Source organism: Equus caballus, chromosome 16 (assembly GCF_041296265.1).
Source record: "Equus caballus isolate H_3958 breed thoroughbred chromosome 16, TB-T2T, whole genome shotgun sequence".
Classification (NCBI taxonomy): Eukaryota; Metazoa; Chordata; class Mammalia; order Perissodactyla; family Equidae; genus Equus; species Equus caballus.
In genome coordinates this window covers 54,312,964-54,330,884 of record NC_091699.1, presented here as the reverse complement: position 1 = coordinate 54,330,884, position 17,921 = coordinate 54,312,964, and the positions used below count along the sequence as shown (strand labels likewise).

Here is a 17,921-nt window from a genome sequence, read left to right as displayed (position 1 = left end):
AACTTAACCACTACACCACCGAGCTGGCCCCTTATCGTGGTTCTTTAACTGGTGATTTTAAGTGATGTAGAAAAGCAGGCTCTAATAATTTTTAATTCTTCCATTATCAGAAGGCATCAGGGGAAGAATTATTTAATAAATTATACTAGAATAATTAAGTATTTGAGGAAGAAAGAATGATAGATTCCCTACCTATGTCATATGTCAAAATAAATTCCAGGTGAGTTAAGGATTTGTAGATGAAGAATTAAGCCCCCTCCAAAAGGTGAATATTCATAAGATCTTGGCCATTTAAACAGGAATCGTAAGGAAAAGGTGATAGATTTGATTACAGTTAAATAGGTATGGTATACATATATTTAAGACAAAATTATAATGGAAACAAACTGGGGAAATAATTTGTAATATAGATGATGATTGCTATTTTTGTTATAGAAAGAGCTCTTACAAATCAATGAGAAAACTCTCCTAAAGATAAATGAAAAGAGAGATCATTAGAAAGCCATTAAATGGCCAGTGAAGAAGGAAAAATTTAACCTTAAAAGCAATTAGAGTATTTAGGACTTAGTATAAAGCTACAGTAATCAAGATTGTATGGTATTAGCAAAAGGATATATGTATAGATCAATAGAAAAGAATAGAGAGTTCATAAATAAACCCACACATAGGTAAAGTCAATTGATTTTTAGCAAAAGTGCTAAAGCAATTCAGTGAGAAAGGGTAGTTTTTTTAACAGTGTTGCTGGCACAATTAGATATCCATATGCAACATGAATCTTGACCCATACCTTACACCACTTAGAAAAACTCAGTGTGCTTCATAGACCTAAATGTAAAACTGTACTTCTAGAAGAAAACATAGGCAATCTTTGCAGCTTTGGCTTAGGCAAAGCTGTTATAGATACAACACCAAAAGCACAATCCATAAAAGAAAAATTTGATAATTTTTATCAGATTAACTCCTCTTTGAAAGATACTGTTAAGCCACAAACTGGGAGAAAACGATTGCAAATCACATATCTGTTAAATAATATATAAAGAACTCTCAAAACTCAGTAATAAATTGAAAGGCAACCCCAGTTTTGTATGTTTATCGTAATTCCTAAAAAGATACATTGATTTTTTTTTAGTGTAAGAAAATAAGATGTATACATTTTTAAACCACATGTCTAGTTTAGGTGTTGTGTATAGAGAATTAACCAAAACAAACATTTCAAGAACTAATATTTTGAATCTTTTATAGCAGATGTATACTATTTTAAAGTTTATTTCTCTGTATCTTCAAGTGAGAAAGTTAAAAAGTCTCTGGACAAGCTTAAGCATTTTAGGGAGTCTGGGTAATGCTGTGTTCTGATAAAGGACGTACCTCATTTGACTTTGTATTCCCCATGCCCAGAAAGCTGTGTTTGTTGTATTAAACATCATGTGCCTTTTGAAAGAGAACCTGTGAGAGTTGGCTCATGCAGGTGATTTTTATTAACTGATCTTTTAATTGCTTGTAAATTTGTCTTATGTTAGCGCACCGTTTAAAATCAACTTGAGGACGTAAAAATACTTCACTAGCTATTAAACTAAAGTGTTGTTAGTGCAGACTTCAAATTTATAAAATGCTAACCAGTTCTTTAGTCTACATTGTTTGTATTGTTTGACTAGAAAAATAGAATCGGGCATTTTTAGATTTGGTATTAAATGTAAACATTTCTACTTTCTGGATCAAAGTTAGACTTGTGAAATTGCTTTGCATTTGTCATAATCTTGACAGAAATTTGAAATGTGAAATCACTTCTTAAAACTAAACGTGTACCCACAGTCAGGGAGTGCTCCAGCAGATCCCCTCTTTGAAGAGAATCCATGTTGTAATTTGTAGTAGAAGAATGTACTCTTATACATGTTGTCATGCTGATGGCAAATTTCCACATTTTAAACATATTTCTAACATATGAACATTTTAAACTTTGTGACTAGTATTATAATAAAATTGGACAAGAGCTAGAGATTTTCCATAAGCTTGTAAAAGGAAGTATTTAAGTTTCACAAGGTATTTTTTAAAAGGTCTAATTTTGGAAAAGTAGGAATTTGTAACTGATTCTTGCTTCATTGAGGTATTTAGAAATACCTTGAGGGATTGTTCTGGCTAGATGAAATTTCGAGACAGCCAGAGCATCCAGGCTGACTGGGAATGTAGCCGAGGTGGGTGACTCTGTGGTGCCTCTGGCTTCAGTGTCACCTCCCCCTTGAGAACCCTCAGGTTTGTCCTGAAGCAGAGCAGTAGAACTAGAGGGTGAAACAGTCAGCAGCACTACCCTGACCCCTTGCCTGGCTTCATGAGACCAAGATCCTCTCCCTAGGCATCGAGTATTGAGATACCACCAGGAAAACTGAGGCTTATCTAGAGATTCTGTGGACCCATAACTCTGCCCTTTTTTTCTTTCATCACATTTTATAAGACTGTTAGGGGTTTTTATGAAACATCAGTGAGTTTAATATTTGAGTTTTCTTAATCGTTGAAGGAAATTATTTGTGCTAAAAATTAAAAGTAAAATAATTCCTACTATAGCTATTTATGCTATGGAGAGATTGGTCTGTGAGTCCGTTAAGGGCACCTTGCAGAACCAAGTGTCCCCAGACCGCTGGTTGAGAATCACTGTCTCAGTGAGTAAGAATATGTCTCGGCTTTTTTTTTTTTTTAATTATCTTTTACATTCCTATAAATAGGTTTCTGCTTATTCAGTTAATGTATGTACACATCATAATATTCTGTTAAGCACAGCTAATTTTTAATTACTTTTTTTTTTACAAGTAATGAATGTTCTTGTAAGATAATTCAAATAATACAAAAGTGTATTGAATAAAAAGCCTAAAATCCCTTTAACTTTTCCCTCTCACTGCCACTCCTATACCTAGAGGTGACCATTTTTATCAATCCTTGCAAGCTCTGCAGTGATGCCTGGAGCACCATTTGCCTAGTCACCCTTTCAGAAATTACCAGATAAGTGGAGGTGTCCACATTTTATAGAAGAGGGAACTAGGATGCATAGAAGCCATGTAGCTTGGCCAAGAATACACAGCTAACTAAATGGCCAGGGTAGGATTTGAACCCAGGTCTCTGACGCTTTAGCCCAAGCGTGCTCTCTTCTTTAGGCCATACTGAAAGAAACCACACAGCTATCATTTCTAGCCTGGCTTATCTTTCCCTCTTCATCTGGAAAGTTCACTTCCTGACCCGTACCAAAATCAGATTTGTAGAGTGATTTATGTAAGAAGGCCATGTTGGAAGGGTGTCTGCTGCTTGTCTGATGTGGATTTGTGTGAACGTGTGCAGTCCCACAGTGTATGATTGATAACCTTTTGAGTTCTTGAACTCTTTCCTGTTTTCTTTTGACTTGAAAAAACAAGTTTGCACAAGATCTGAACCAGCTGACTGAAACAAACTGCACCTTCTCTTCACCGATTCCCCTGTTCTCTCCTCCAGGCTCTTCTCAGTCTCCTTTCCCTCTTAGCTTCTATTTGAAGGACATGAATAACCACCGACTGCCCCTGTACCCTAACCTCTGCTTCAGCTGCCTTTTGAGGGGTCCTCCCCAAACAGTATTTGCAGAAGTCCTGCTTTCTCTTTAGTGTCAGGTTCACTCCAGTCAGCAAACTTGTGTCGAGCAGGCACTACCTGGGTGCAGGGGACATAATGTGCGCTCGAGGAGCCCTGAGTAATGGAGGGAGACAGGAGAGCATCTGTAATTACAGCTTACTGCACTGATGCTGAAATTACCGGGTGGTCCAGGTCACCAGGTTGGAGGGCAGTGTGGGGAGACCTCAGGAAAGATGAGGGTTGCGGGTGGGAGCCTTTGGGGATTCTAAGCACATGAGGGAATTGTCAGGCTCTCCCTGACCTGCAATCAGAGGACCAAAGAGTATAGAATCTGGGATGTCTTCTCAGTTTTGATTGGGTAGGTGGAGGTGCTGTTGGCCAGGCTGGAACACAAATGGGGACGAATAAGTTTGGGTAAAAGATGATAAGCTTAGTTTGGGCAGCACTGATTTTTTAATTCCCCAGCGGGCATTTAGATGGAGTCAGATCTGGGAAAGAAGGTAATTGAAATAGGTATGAGATGATGGCATTCATTCTCACTTCTTTTTTTTTTTTTAAGAGGAGAAATGATTTCTTGTTAATTGATAAAACTTAGTTGCTTCTAACTAGAGTGTTGATAAAACTAGGAATAATAGAGGTATCCTAAAGCATTAGACTTGTCCAAATTCTTCATGCTTCTTCTGTCTTACTCTTAGACTGTTAGTTCAGATGACCTGACAGTTTTCTGCTTTCAGAATAGGTCTCTAGTCACGTCCGTTAGAACCAACCACTGATCCTGTTTGGCGTAAGAAAGAGTCTTTAGTAACCAGAGCTCTAGGTGATTTTGAATGCAGTTAAGTAGTTCTTACTGGGTAGATAAGAATGCAGATCAGTAGACCATAGCTTTAGGTTTCTGAATATCATGCAAGAAACAAAAGTCCTAGATTCTGTTGTAAAACTCCTGGGACCTACACACTTCTGCAACAGTACTTGCTATTCTAAGAAATCACAGCCTTTTACCTTACTGTTGGGTCATATGTCGTTTGCTGGGGACCGCAGTTGGAACTGAAAAGTGATTGCATAAATCCTGCCGGTTTAAGTGGTGTTGTAGAAGGCACTGATCCCTACTTCATCTGTAGTGGTTTTAGAACATTCTATTTCTATTGCTTCTTTCATGACTCATGGCTGCACTGATCAAAGAAAGCCAGAGGAAAAAAGTAGAGGTTTCTACCTAAAACCTTTCTTCTGGTCTTCCCATTTTTATTACTTTCTAATCCCTGTTCTTTCTTTTGCTGTCTTTTTTTTTTTTTTAGGAAGATTAGCCCTGAGCTAACATCTGCTGCCAGTCCTCCTCTTTTTGCTGAGGAAGACTGGCCCTGAGCTAACATCCGTGCCCATCTTCCTCTACTTTATATGTGGGACGCCTATCACAGCATGGCTTGCCAAGCAGTGCCATGTCTGTACCCGGGATCCGAACTGGCGAACCCTGGGCCTCTAAACTGGAATGTGTGCACTTAACCGCTGCACCACTGGGCCAGCCCCTCTTTTTCTGTCTTGATAATTCACTTCAGAAATGATTTTTTAGAAAATCTCTCAGTAGTTATGACATTCCCCACCCCTCCTTTGGCCATTGCTTTTCCTCAAATTAATTATTAGCATGTTCTTTTGTGTTTTGTTGTCATTTTGATCTTTTGGTAGCCTGCCTAAAATGAACTTTGTAATGTAAATTCCACTTCCAATGCTAGAAATGGCATGATTCAATTGTATTATGATAAATTGACCTACTGAATGTTGGCAGATGAGCTTCGGTCCTCATTTTCGTGATCTTATTTCCAGCCGGCTTGAGAGGGACCAGTAACTCCCACCCTTTATACAAACAAAGACTTCATTATCTTTCCACCCCTTCCCACGATTCCATGAGTTGGAAGATTTTTTTTCTTAAGGAAGATTTGTCCTGTGATAACATCCATTGCCAATCCTCCTCTTGTTTTACTTGAGGAAGATTAGCCCTGAGCTAACATCTCTGCCAGTCTTCCTCTACTTTGTATGTGAGATGCTGCCACAACATGACTGGTGAGTGATTCAGGTCTGCGTTTGGGATCCAAACCTGCAGACACGGGCTTCCAAAGCGGAGCATGTGGAACTAATTGCTCGGTCATGGGCTCAGCTCCTGGAAGATTTTTTTAACCAAAGGAATTGTATTTGTTAAGTGATATTTTCTTTTTCCATTTTTATTAACGAAGGCCCTGTAGCTGGGTCTGAAATCAAAATATATGCTTCAGATAGTAGTATCAACATTAAGTTTGATTTTTCAGATGGTTGATGTTTTTTAACCTCTGTACCTTTAATATGAATCCAATTTCATTAACATTTTTTAAAAATGAAAATAATCTCAACTCCCTGTTCCATGCTCTTTCTCTCACCTTCTCCTCCCATCGCCTCCATTACATACTTGGTGGGTCCGTTGTAGTCATAGGATTTCACGCTGAGGCTGTGATCTACATCTTGGGAGTTTGTAGTTTTATTAGCAAGGTTTTTCTTTTGTTTTTTTTTTTTAAAGGAAGATTAGCCCTGAGCTAACATCTGCCGCCAATCCTCCTCTTTTTGCTGAGGAAGACTAGCCCTGAGCTAACATCTCTGCCTATCTTCCCCTACTTTATATGTGGGACGCCTACCACAGCATGGCTTGATGAGCAGTGCGTAGGTCTGCGCTCTGGATCCCAACCGGTGGACCCTGGGCTGCTGAAGCGCAGTGCGCGAACTTAACCGCTGTGCCAGGGGGCCAGCCACAGCAAGTTTTTTTTTAATGAAAGATAATTAAAAATATTCACTAAAATGAATTTTTCAGTACCACCTCCCTTTCTCATTTGTAGGGGAATGTAATAGGTTATTCTTTTTGTTGCCATTTTTAGTCCTCTAATACCAGATGTCTAGTTCTGGAGACCCAAGCTCCTGAATCATCACCGTTTTTTACCCTAATTACCAAAAGGCCTTCTCTGTTCCTCTCTCCTCATCTCTCTTAATTTTTCTTTTCTGTGTTGGCCTTGTGTCTTCTTCAACTTACCTACTTTCTGTTTCTGTTACCTGTTGTCTGTTTCTCACAGTGAATTGGGAGCCCTGTAAGGGCAAGGGTGTCTCACATTCATCTCTGTGTTCACTGTGCCTACAGCAGTGCCTGGCACAGACGAGCAAGAGCCGGGCAGCCCCCTTAGGAATGCTTTCTGTGTGCTGGGCTCTGTCTTGAATACTTAGCATGGATTCTGTTTTAATCCTTTTAATGCCCATGGCAGCTTCAAGAGGAAGTACGTTACTGTTCCTCTTTGCTTTTTAAAGATGGGGAGCATATTTTTAAATAACTTGGTTAAAGTCATACCACTTTGTGTTTGTTTGCTGACTGTTTTTACCTCTTTTCTTTGGCCCTTAGGATGAAAAGATAAAATGATTCAAGGACAAAGAGTAGAGTAAGAAAAATAAAAAATCAGGAAAATAAGTAAATGGAATAAATGGCTCCTTGAATAATCATGTGGTCTCAGTGGATGGTCATTTGCCCTTTCTAAAACCTTGCCTCTTAGTTACACTGCTGTTCTTCTCTAGTTTAAATGCCTCAGATTATGTTATTTATCTTTGCAAACTACTTGGTGTAGAATTGCATTTCTAAGATTGTCCAATTTTAATCATTTCTATGTTCAGAAATTATTTGAGCCCTAACTGGAAAGAGTGTGTGTGTGTGTGTGTGTATTTATGTTGTTTTTCTTTTTTTACTCTAATCATGCATCACTTCCTAACAAGCAGGGTGTGTTAGTTTGCTTGGGCAAATGATCCTGAAGAGAACATTTCCAAATAATTGGACTTCCTTGTTGCTGTCGAGGTTAATATTTAACAGAAAAGGAAAGTTTTCTTTAACCAAATAAGACTTTAGGATGATTATTGATATTTATATTATTTATTATATTTTTAAAACATCAGTTTTGTATAATTGCACCATCAGATACCATCTCCAGTTTTGCATAGAGAAAAGGTAAAAAACGAAATGAGTTTATCCACCAAGTATGAGATGGTAGAAGAAATAATGTAACCAAACTCATTTTATGAAAATTGATTTTGTAGGATTTATATGGAAAGATATGAATTTATTGTATCTCAACTACATATATATTAATGGTTGGGTTTGCTTATAGCAGTAGCATTAGATGTTGTCAATATTTTAACAACAGAATTAAGTTTTTATTTTAAATACCCTGATTTTTGTGTTTATGCATTTTTATCGTAAGCCATTTAAAATCCCCCCTTCTTTTGGGAGGAGATAACCAAGTGTATATTATACACAAAAACTTGGTGAATTTCCCTTCTTCCGTAATGAACATCAGTGAAAAGGTGGGTTTACTTTATGATTAATTTCTAGGTTTTGTAAAACGAGGGACACATGCATTAAAGCGAGAATAATTGTAATTGCCCCTTGTTCCGGGGGTGGCTTGAGAGTTGGGGCAAGTGACCAAAAATAGAGGTTCTACTTGTACAAAGAGGGTTTAAGTTTAACATCAACTATATAAATTTCCTTTAAAAATTATGATCAAGTGCTATTAGAATTAGGGTTATAAATTCTTCTCAGTGGGTATTTAAAGAAAATGTGCAGCTAGCCACCATTACTCAGATTGTTTGAATCTGAATGGGGATGGCCCTCTGGATCCCAAGATCAAAGTAAAGAAATGTGGGTCAGTGAATGGAGTCCTCAGCCAGCTTGCTGTCCTGGGGCAGTAGGTCAGATAATTAATTCATGCATCCAACAAGGAATGCCAGGCATAGCTCTTAGGGACATTGTAGAGCCAAGGGTTTGGACTGAATGATCCTTAGGTCCCTTTCATTCTCATTTATATAAATGTTTTAATTTTAGTAGATTTTTCCATCTGCTTCATTAATTTCCATGGAACATCCTTAGTAAACTTATTATACATATCAAAAAATCACAGTGTGTGTAACTTTTGAGTATACCGCCTCTTTGTTTAGTTTGGACCAAGGAAAAGATATTTCATTAACAAGTTGTAATTCTCTTGAAGAATATCATAGAACCTACATCATTTTGGATGTTGAAGCTTAAATGAAAACAGCAAGTGAGTGTTAACAGATGTGGTGGCAAAGGCCGCATGGCCTGCCCCTGCATTCTCTTCTAAGCCTTTTGTAGTCTAGAAAAGCTTCTTGAATTGATCTCTTGTTTTTTGAATGTTTATGTACTAATCATGTCTGTAGTTTCTGAAATGAATGAATGGTTTGTGATGTCCTTCCTAAATGGATTCATCGGTTCATCATCATCTAGTGCTAGCGTTGGGAGAATCCTCAATGTCAACTAGTCTAGCCTTAAAATCAGTACAGGAATGCCATATGCAGAATATTAGACAGATGATTGCCCACCCTTTACTGGAATATTTACAGTGATGGGAAACTTACTATCTTTTCCAGTGTTTTAACGGCTTTATTAGGTAGTTCTTACTGTTTTTAAGTCAAAGTATGCCTCCTGGTTACTTATACCTTTGGTCTTATTCTATCCTTTGAAGTGATATATTATCAGTCTTTTTCCTCATTGACAGTCCAGGAATATTTCTCTCATCTCTAAGCTTTAATTTTCTTATCTATAAAATGATCATGAGTTACATGATCTGGTTATCTCACCAGGATTGAGGTAAAGAACAACTGAGATAATTATGACCTTAGGCAAAATCCTTTTCATGTCTCAGATCATTAATATCTTAGTTTTATCTCTGCTGTATAATGTAATGAGAAGACCAATGTGTGTCCATTGGTTTGGGAACCTTGATACATACTTTCCAGTTGATATTCTTACTGTTAACAGCTGAATTACTTTATTTCTTCATTGAACATTTATTGATCATTCACTGCCTGGCACTTGCTTGGGTCTTAAGTGAAGATAAAAACAGTGAACAAGGCAGGTACCTTCTTTGCCTTATTGGGGCTTAAGTTTTCTTCCCTAAATCTTTTTACTTTGAGATATAAATGCTTTTGATTTTTTACAATAAAATAATATTGTTAATCTACTTTTACTCCTCTTAGTGTTTTTGGTTTTCTAACTAGCCCATTATTTAACAGAATGTCTTTGATTTGCAGATATATGGAGTCTGGGAGTGATCCTTTTCATGTTGGTGTGTGGACAGCCACCCTTTCAAGAGGCCAATGACAGTGAAACATTGACAATGATCATGGATTGCAAATATACAGTACCATCGCATGTGTCTAAAGAGTGTAAAGAGTAAGTAAAAAAAAAAAAAAATTGTGTGGGTTCATTTTAATATTTGAACTTAATGTTTCTGCTCTTAAGTGTGTGGGTGTGCAGTTAACCCCAGAATATGATTTGAAATTTAATATTCAAATACAGAATGTATTAGCCTATTTCTTAAATATGGCAGTTTTCAAGAAGCCCATTATATGCCTCTTCAGCCACCAGGAGCGGTGGTTACGTTCACTTGAAAGGAAGACATTACCATGAGAACTACTTTTCTCTTTTTTGCATCAGCAAAAAGGAAGATCACCTGGAATTATTCTAAGTTCCAGAGAAGAGTTAGGACATTTTTATTCCTAAAATAGACCATCAACATACCATTTTAGGATTTACACAGTATGTCTCATAATTTTATTCACATAGTTGAATAAGAGCTCTGTTTTGGTTTATGTGACTCTGGGAAGCCAGCAACCAAAAGTAAACTCAAATTGTTTAGAATTTAAAGCACTGTATAGTACATAGTAGTGAGTAGTGAGTATGTATGTATAATGAGACATACTGTAATGGAATAAAAGAACTGTTGGAAGTTCAGTATTTCATTGACGTTATGGGTGATAGTTTTAAATAAGCTCAACTGAGATTATAGCTACTGCTTAAAGAATTTTGCTTTAACAACAGTTTTGAGTTTCTCCTGTCAGCTGGTAAGGAGGAAATTTGATAGCTTGAGGAATTTTTTCTCCAGTTGGATCCCATCTTAAGCCATGTGGTAGATGGTTAAGAACTTAGGTATTCAAACTCTCTGGAATCAAATATTGGTTTTTCTGTTTACTAATGATGTGAGAATGGTGGAACCAACCTTACAGGGTAATTGTGAAAACTAAGTGCATTCATGTATATCACGCTCTTCGCTCAGTCCTTAGCACATAGGAAGCACGTGATGTGACTATTGACGATGATCTTTATGCCCTTACTGTTATTACTCTCTACCCCAGGCAGCAGGGCGGCTGTCTGTGGGTATACATCGTGTGCATGTTGGATGTTTGTAATTCAAGGAGTATCTCCACAACCCCTGCTGAAAAACTACAACAGATTAACTTATTTTTGTATTGACATGTATCATTCAAAAGGATGTATAAAATGTGCATGTAATAAAACTAACACCTTTGTACTAATTTTCCAGCTTACGAAATAGAACAGTTCTAATATCTTAGAAGGCTCCTCTGCGTCTCCCTCCTAAGGGAGGATCTTTCATAATCATAGGACCATTCTGTGTTTTACTTTTTCCTGTGTCAATTTTGCTAAGTTGTGTTTTTTAAGGAACTTACCCATTTTATCTAAATTTTCAAATTTATTAGCCTCAAATATTTATAATGTCCTCTAATTCTGTTTTTAAAGTTTATAGAACAGTCGGGAAGTTGCTCTTTTTCATTTCAATATTGACAGTTTTTACCTTCTCTTATTTTTATCTTGATGAGGCTTGCTTGAGGTTTGTTCATTTTAATCGTCTTTTTCAAACTACCTTTTGTCTTTATTAATTTACTATTGTATTTTTTGCTTTATATTATTAATATTCTTTTCTCTTGTCTGTATTATTTCCTTCTACCTACTTAATGGGCTAACTTCTTTTGTTATTTTTCTTCTTTATGTTGGATACCCGGCTCATAAATTTCCTTCCTAGTGTAATAATTAAGGCTATAAATTGCCTCCTAGTACCATTTCAGCTGCATCCCACTGGTTTTGATTTGTACTCCCTTTGTTGTTATTTAGTTCTGAGTATTTTCTAGTTTTCAGTGGTTTACTTGACCCATGAGTTTTTAGAGGGTATTTTAAATTTCCAAATGTATAGTTTTTCCAGTTAGTTTTTTGTTTTTCATTTCTGACTTAATTGCATTGTGATCCAAGAATATAGCCTATATTTGTACTAGTTTGTTAAGGCTTCCTTATGGCCTACATGGAGTCAGTTTTTGTAAATAATCCTTTTGTTCTGGAAAAGAATATACATTGTTTAATTGTTGGGGTCAGAGTTCTATATAAATCCTTAAGATCAAGCTTGTTAATTATGTTGTTCAAAATTACTTACAAGCTGTCTGAGTTTTTGACTGCTTGATCCATCACTGAGATATTCTTCCACTGTGATGGTGGATTTCTTGTTTTATTCTTGGAGGTCTGTCAGTTTTTGCTTTGCATGTTTGAGGCAATATTATTAAGTACAAAAAAGTTGAAAACTATTGTATCTTTCTGGTGAATTGAACCTTTGTATCACTGTTTATCTCTAATAATGGTTTTTACCTTAAAGTCAATCTGTGTTACATAGTTTTAGTTAATAACCACACCAGTCTTCCTTTGCTTAGCACTCATGTGCTATATAGTTTTCCATTCTTTTACTTTAAACCTTTCATCATCTTGGTTTTCAGTGCATCTTTTTTAATAGCTGGAAGCTGGGTTTTTTCACTCCCATCTGAGCATTTTTGTCTTATTTGAAGAGTTTATTTCATTTATATTTGTTGTGTGAACTGATAGTTGTAGATGTATTTTTGCCATCCTTTCACGTGCTTTATATTTGTTCTACTTTTTCATTTTTTTAAAAATCCAGTCCTTTGGGATTGGAGGAGGTTTTTCTTTTTCCCCTTATTTGACTTTTCCTCTTAACTAGCTTGGAGATTACAGTCAGTTATTTTAGTGATTTCTACGTCTATTTTAAAACACACATGCATGTTTGTTTAATTTAATAAAATCTATAGTTAATCCTTATCTTTATTCTCTTCCCAGACAACACAAAATCCTTAAAACACTTTACCATTTAATACTTTAGTAATCTTTTTTTAAACTCAATAAATTAGACAATATTATCATTCTTTATAGTAAAAATTATTTAAAATTACCCAGATGTTTGATAAGAACTTTGTTTATCCTTCTAGTTGGGATCACATTCTTCTGCCAAAATTACATCCTTTAGAATTTCTTTTGATGAGCATCTGTTGGTGTTCAACTTTCTCAGTTTTTATTTGAAAATGTCTGTATGTCACATGTGCTCTTGAAAGATAGTTTCATTGAGTATAGATTTCTAGGTTGACAGTTATTTTCCCTCAGGTCATTGCAGATCTTATTCCACTATCTTCTGACATCTCTTGTTCTTGAGAAGTCTGCTGTCCATCTTTGTTCTTACATAGGTGATCTGTCTTTGCTCTCAGGCTGCTTTAAGAGCTTCTATTTATTCTGCTTAGTATATGTTAGGCTTCCTGGTTCAGAATTTGTATTCTTCAATGAGTTTGGAAAATTCTCAGCCATTGTCTTTTTTTTTTTGAGGTAAGACTGGCCCTGAGCTAACATCTGTGCCTGTCTTCCTCTACTTTATATGTGGGATACCTGCTACAGTGCAGCTTGACAAGCAGTGTGTAGGTCTGCACCTGAGATCTGAACTGGCGAACCCAGGGTCACCAAAGCAGAGTGAGCAAACTTAACTGCTGCACCACTGGGCCGGCCCCTCAGCCATTATCTCTTCAAATACAGTTTCTTCCCCATTTTCTCATTCCCTTCTGGAACTCTAATTAGATGTATGCTAGGTTTTTTCACTCTGTCCTCCTTGTTTTTTAACCTCTTTCATATTTTCTATCTCTTAGTCCACCAAGAGAGACTCTTTAAGAGATTCATTAGGGGCTGGCCCAGTGGCACAGTGATTAAGTTCACGTGTTCTGCTTCGGCCGCCCAGGGTTCACAGGTTTGGATCCCAGGTGCAGATCTACACACCGCTTGCAAAGCCATGCTGTGGCAGGCATCCCACATATGAAATAGAGGAAGATGGGCACAGACGTTAGCTCAGGGCCAGTCTTCCTCAGCAAAAAGAGGAGGATTGGCAGCAGGTGTTAGCTCAGGGCTAATCTTCCTCAAAAATAAATAAATAAATAAAAATAAATAGATTCATTAAATCTCTTTATGTTTAATTTTTAAAATTTTTCCATTGATTTTTTTTTTTACTTACAATTATTATTTTTCACTATTAGAAGCCCCATTTATGGTCTTTTGTTCCGCAGATGTTATTTTCAAACTGCTTCGTCATGTCTTAAACATATTTAAGAGTTAGATTTTGTGTCTCAAAATTTCAATATTTTGAAGTCTTTACATTCTGATTTTGCTGTTGTGTTTTTCAGTTCTTGCTAATGGTACCTTGTTTGCTTTGTTTTTCTTGACTGTGAGGTCATATTCCTTGTACTATTATGTGGGGAGTTCTTTTAACTTACATTCCTACAGAAAGGGACTGCATTTACTTCTCTACCAGTTCCCCAGGAGTACACCAGCCTGAAACCACTTTAAATTAACTTCCTCACTGTGTGGCACACAGATATCATTAATTTGGACCACAAACTTGTGTGAGGACCAGCTTGTAGTCAGAAGTTCTTTGAAGAAATTCCCTGCCCTGCCTCTGCAGCCAGTGTTGAGGGGGGCAAGTTTCCTTCTTGACATGTTAGCGGTAGATTTGTTTCTTGTTGCTCATTCGCCCTCCCACTGGAGCTGGGGTCCCAGCTGTTCGCAAGGGCTCTAGTTATGCTCCCTACCTTCAGTAGGCCCTACTCATTCTGTTCTGTTCATGCACTCAGTGTAGCCTTCAGGACTGAAGCAGAAACTTCCAGCTTTGTCCTTGGCCTCCTCAGTCCTGCTTTTACTCCGTTTTTACCTGCTGAGTATTCTTTCCTTCTTTCTTCCTTTCTTTCTTTATTATTTTGCCAATACAATGCATTTAGACAAAAGATATGTCTAAAAAGATAGGGCATTTTGGTTGTTTTCATCAGGGGGGCCATTCATTCTTCCTGAAACAGAAGCAGCTCATGTATTCTCTTCCGTATGTCAGTGCTGATCATTGTGTCTGCTTCTGGTGTGCTACTAAGCCACAGTTAGTTCAGGGACAGATGTTGATAAGTAGACTTAATTCCAGATGATAGCAGGCTGTATTTGTGTGTTTGGCTTATCAGTATATCTGGTGGTTTTAATTTTTGTTCTATGAATCTGATGGCACTAAATTTTCTTTATTCCATCTGCCCCATCACTGCTACTAGTGGACCCAATGAAATTGATGGTATAAATGTAGGAAACAATTTTGATTAATAAAATAATCCACCATTACTAATCCCTGCCAGCAGTTTACTTTAACAATTGACTTAACTTCTTTTCCAGCTTGATCACACGGATGCTACAGAGAGATCCCAAGAGAAGGGCCTCTTTAGAAGAGATTGAAAACCATCCTTGGCTTCAGGGAGTGGACCCTTCACCAGCCACAAAGTATAACATCCCCCTTGTGTCATACAAAAACCTCTCGGAAGAGGAGCACAACAGCATCATTCAGCGCATGGTGCTTGGAGACATAGCAGATCGAGACGCCATCGTAGAGTATGTCAGCCTCATCAGTACAGGGGCCATGGGTTTGGAATTCTTGGAATGGGCTTTCTTCTTAATTTGTCAGGGCCTGTGGATGCTTTGTAATGGATAGAGTTCCCGATTGGCAGGGGTTCTGTCATTTGTCTGTAGAGTTCTTGGCCCAGTGCCTGGCTCCTAGGTTTTGTTGGTTTTTTGTTTTCATTTTTGTACTAGTGAACAAGTAAACCATTTCTGTGTGGTGTCAGTCAGTCCTGTGGCCTTTCTGCCTCCTTACAGGGGTGCGTTGGAATAGCCTGTTTTGTATCCCAGTACATGCCTTGTCCATAGCTGTGTCCTCTTCATTCCTCTGTCTCCCTCTGGTTCCCACAGGGAGCAGGGAGAATGGGGCAGTACCACAAGTCCTCTGAATCAAGGGTTGGCATGTGGCCAGTCACATTTTTGTAAGTCAAGTTTTAGTGGACCGCAGCCATGCCCACGTGTTCACATATTGTCCATGGCTGCATTAGGCTATAGTATCAGAGGAGTTGTGAGAGAGACCACATGGCCCACAAAGCCTCAAATATCTACTCTCTGGTCCTTTAGAGCCCTTCCTGCAGCAACCTGGAACCCACAAGATACACAAGTTGTTAATCAAGTCCTTTTAAACCAAAGCCAGCTTTTAATAACCTAAGAAGTTTGGAATCGCAGATAAAACAAAGATGAAATTGCTTTAACAATGATTCATTTCTGTAAGAGGTCCTGTCTGTAAAAATATGAAGCATTTCCACAAATGAAAAGTCTGAAGTTATTTAACCTGTTGAGTGAAACAGCTGGGCGTGATGGAGGGAGGATGTACTCTGGTGGACAGAAAAGGGCTTCCCAGCTGGGGCCACTCTGCACGCTGAGTGGTCTGACCCAGTTGCCCGACCTTGGGGAAGGGGTGGCTGCAGGCTGGACTTAGAGACTTCTGCAGCAGGTCAGGCTGTCACATGTGACACCCTGAGGGTTGGACCAGAAGGGCAGTGTCCTAAGAAAGGACCTATATCTTGAGGGTGTTTTTAGTACACTGGGAAAAAAGATTTACAAAAATAAATCCAGGTTTATAATTTTGGGTTAAGTAGAAATTGCTACAGGTTTCTAAGAGCATTATGAGTTTTCACAGATTGACCCACAGCTGCTTAAATGACCTAAATGAAGAGAGAAGAGCAGGACACTTGCTCTGCCTACCAAGACACTCACTTTAGCAATGCGTAGAAAATGATTTTTCGTTTTTGAGTGGAGAAAAGGCTATTTGTATCTCCCTGAATTGGCTTAATGTTCTTAGCTTAAATAAATAAATACAAGCAGCTGTGTCATTTAGAACTATTTTAATTCATGTCAGCTCAGTTATAAATACAAAAGGAGGGGCGGTTTAAGTGGTGCCGGTGGTTCCCTGTGCCCATCCGTCTGCGAGCACGTGCCCCGAGTGCAGCAGGGCTGGGAGGCCTGAGTTTGCTGTCCTCCCAGCTCATCTCAGGTCTTGCCTGCTGCTCACATGATGAGCAGCTCCTCGTTCTGAGGGTGCTTCCTGAGTTCAGAGACATGTTTGGTGGTCCCCTGAACACAAGCCAGTGGCTTTCTCCAGTACTCAGCTGGAGACACCACTCCAGGAAGTCTTTCTGACCCCTGCACTTCACCTCGGGTCTTAGTTTGGAATCTCTGGCCTCAGCCCACCCTGCCCCTGTTAGCTGTGGCCCCACCGTACATTTTGTGAAAAGTGATGCCTCTATTGCTTCTTTCCAGCATGTTCCTTGTGTATTTTCACTAACCATAGAAAGTTCCTGAAAAGCATAATTACGTATGCCTTGTGGATCCTCTGTAGCACTCTCGTGCCATGTCCTGGGACAGGCCAGCTGCAGGGGAGCAGGCAGGGCTGTGCCCTGTGGGTGTCATGCCCCTAGCCCCTCTCCAGCACTGTGCCCAGCCAGGCTAAGTACTCAGCATTACTTTTGAAATGGATGAATGAATATGTAGATTTTATTCAAAGAAAGGCCAGTGACGTATTCTCAGTTACATTAGTAATTCATTAATGTCTAAAATCCCAGTAAAAACTGTAAAAATAAAAACTTTTTCTAATTTTTCTGATCGATACCAGTGTTTCAATGCACATTCATGGAACTCACTGCATACTTCTAATGGAAGCAAGTAAGCCAGCTTAATGAAAACAAACACTTTGACACAGATTAAATTTTGGATAATGTGTGCACTCTCGGAAGCTTCATTATCTTGTGCATCTAAAACTGACATTCAGCTCAGCCACTGTTAGCATTTTGGATTTTTCTTACTAATTGAACATTTTTATGCAGTTTTTTTAAATTTCAAGAGTGATCTAAATAACTACTTTTTTCCCCTTGTTTTTGTATGTTTCATAATTTTAAAGATTCCAGGTCATTGGATTTCATTTGCTTGTAGTTAAGAAAAAAATCAGTTCTGCTTGTAAAAAACAAACCTGCTAATGTGGCTTATATCCACTCTCCCTTCTTTTCCTCAGAGCCCTGGAAACCAACAGGTATAACCACATCACAGCCACGTACTTCTTGCTTGCTGAAAGGATCCTGAGGGAAAAGCAAGAGAAGGAAATACAAACCAGATCTGCAAGCCCTAGCAATATCAAGGCCCAGTTTAGGTGAGAAAAAAATCTTCACTGATTTTAGTAAGTTAACATTTTGAAATAGTGAATTTTTTTAATGCTTTCTTACTCTGTGGGGCGAGAGTATGAACAGTGATGACAGCCTCATTA

At 38.1% G+C, this 17,921-nt stretch overlaps 1 protein-coding gene across 6 annotated transcripts in view; it reads left to right on the top strand.

Annotated features, from left to right (window-relative positions):
* SNRK (SNF related kinase) overlaps positions 1-17,921 on the top strand; it is a 60,692-nt gene that overhangs the window by 35,090 nt on the left and 7,681 nt on the right. For all 6 annotated transcript variants that reach the window (XM_023620630.2, XM_023620629.2, XM_023620632.2 and 3 more), the window contains 3 exons: positions 9,682-9,823; positions 14,963-15,175; positions 17,673-17,807. In XM_023620630.2, coding sequence (XP_023476398.1) covers positions 9,682-9,823; positions 14,963-15,175; positions 17,673-17,807 — 490 coding nt within the window. The remainder of the gene's footprint in view (positions 1-9,681; positions 9,824-14,962; positions 15,176-17,672; positions 17,808-17,921) is intronic.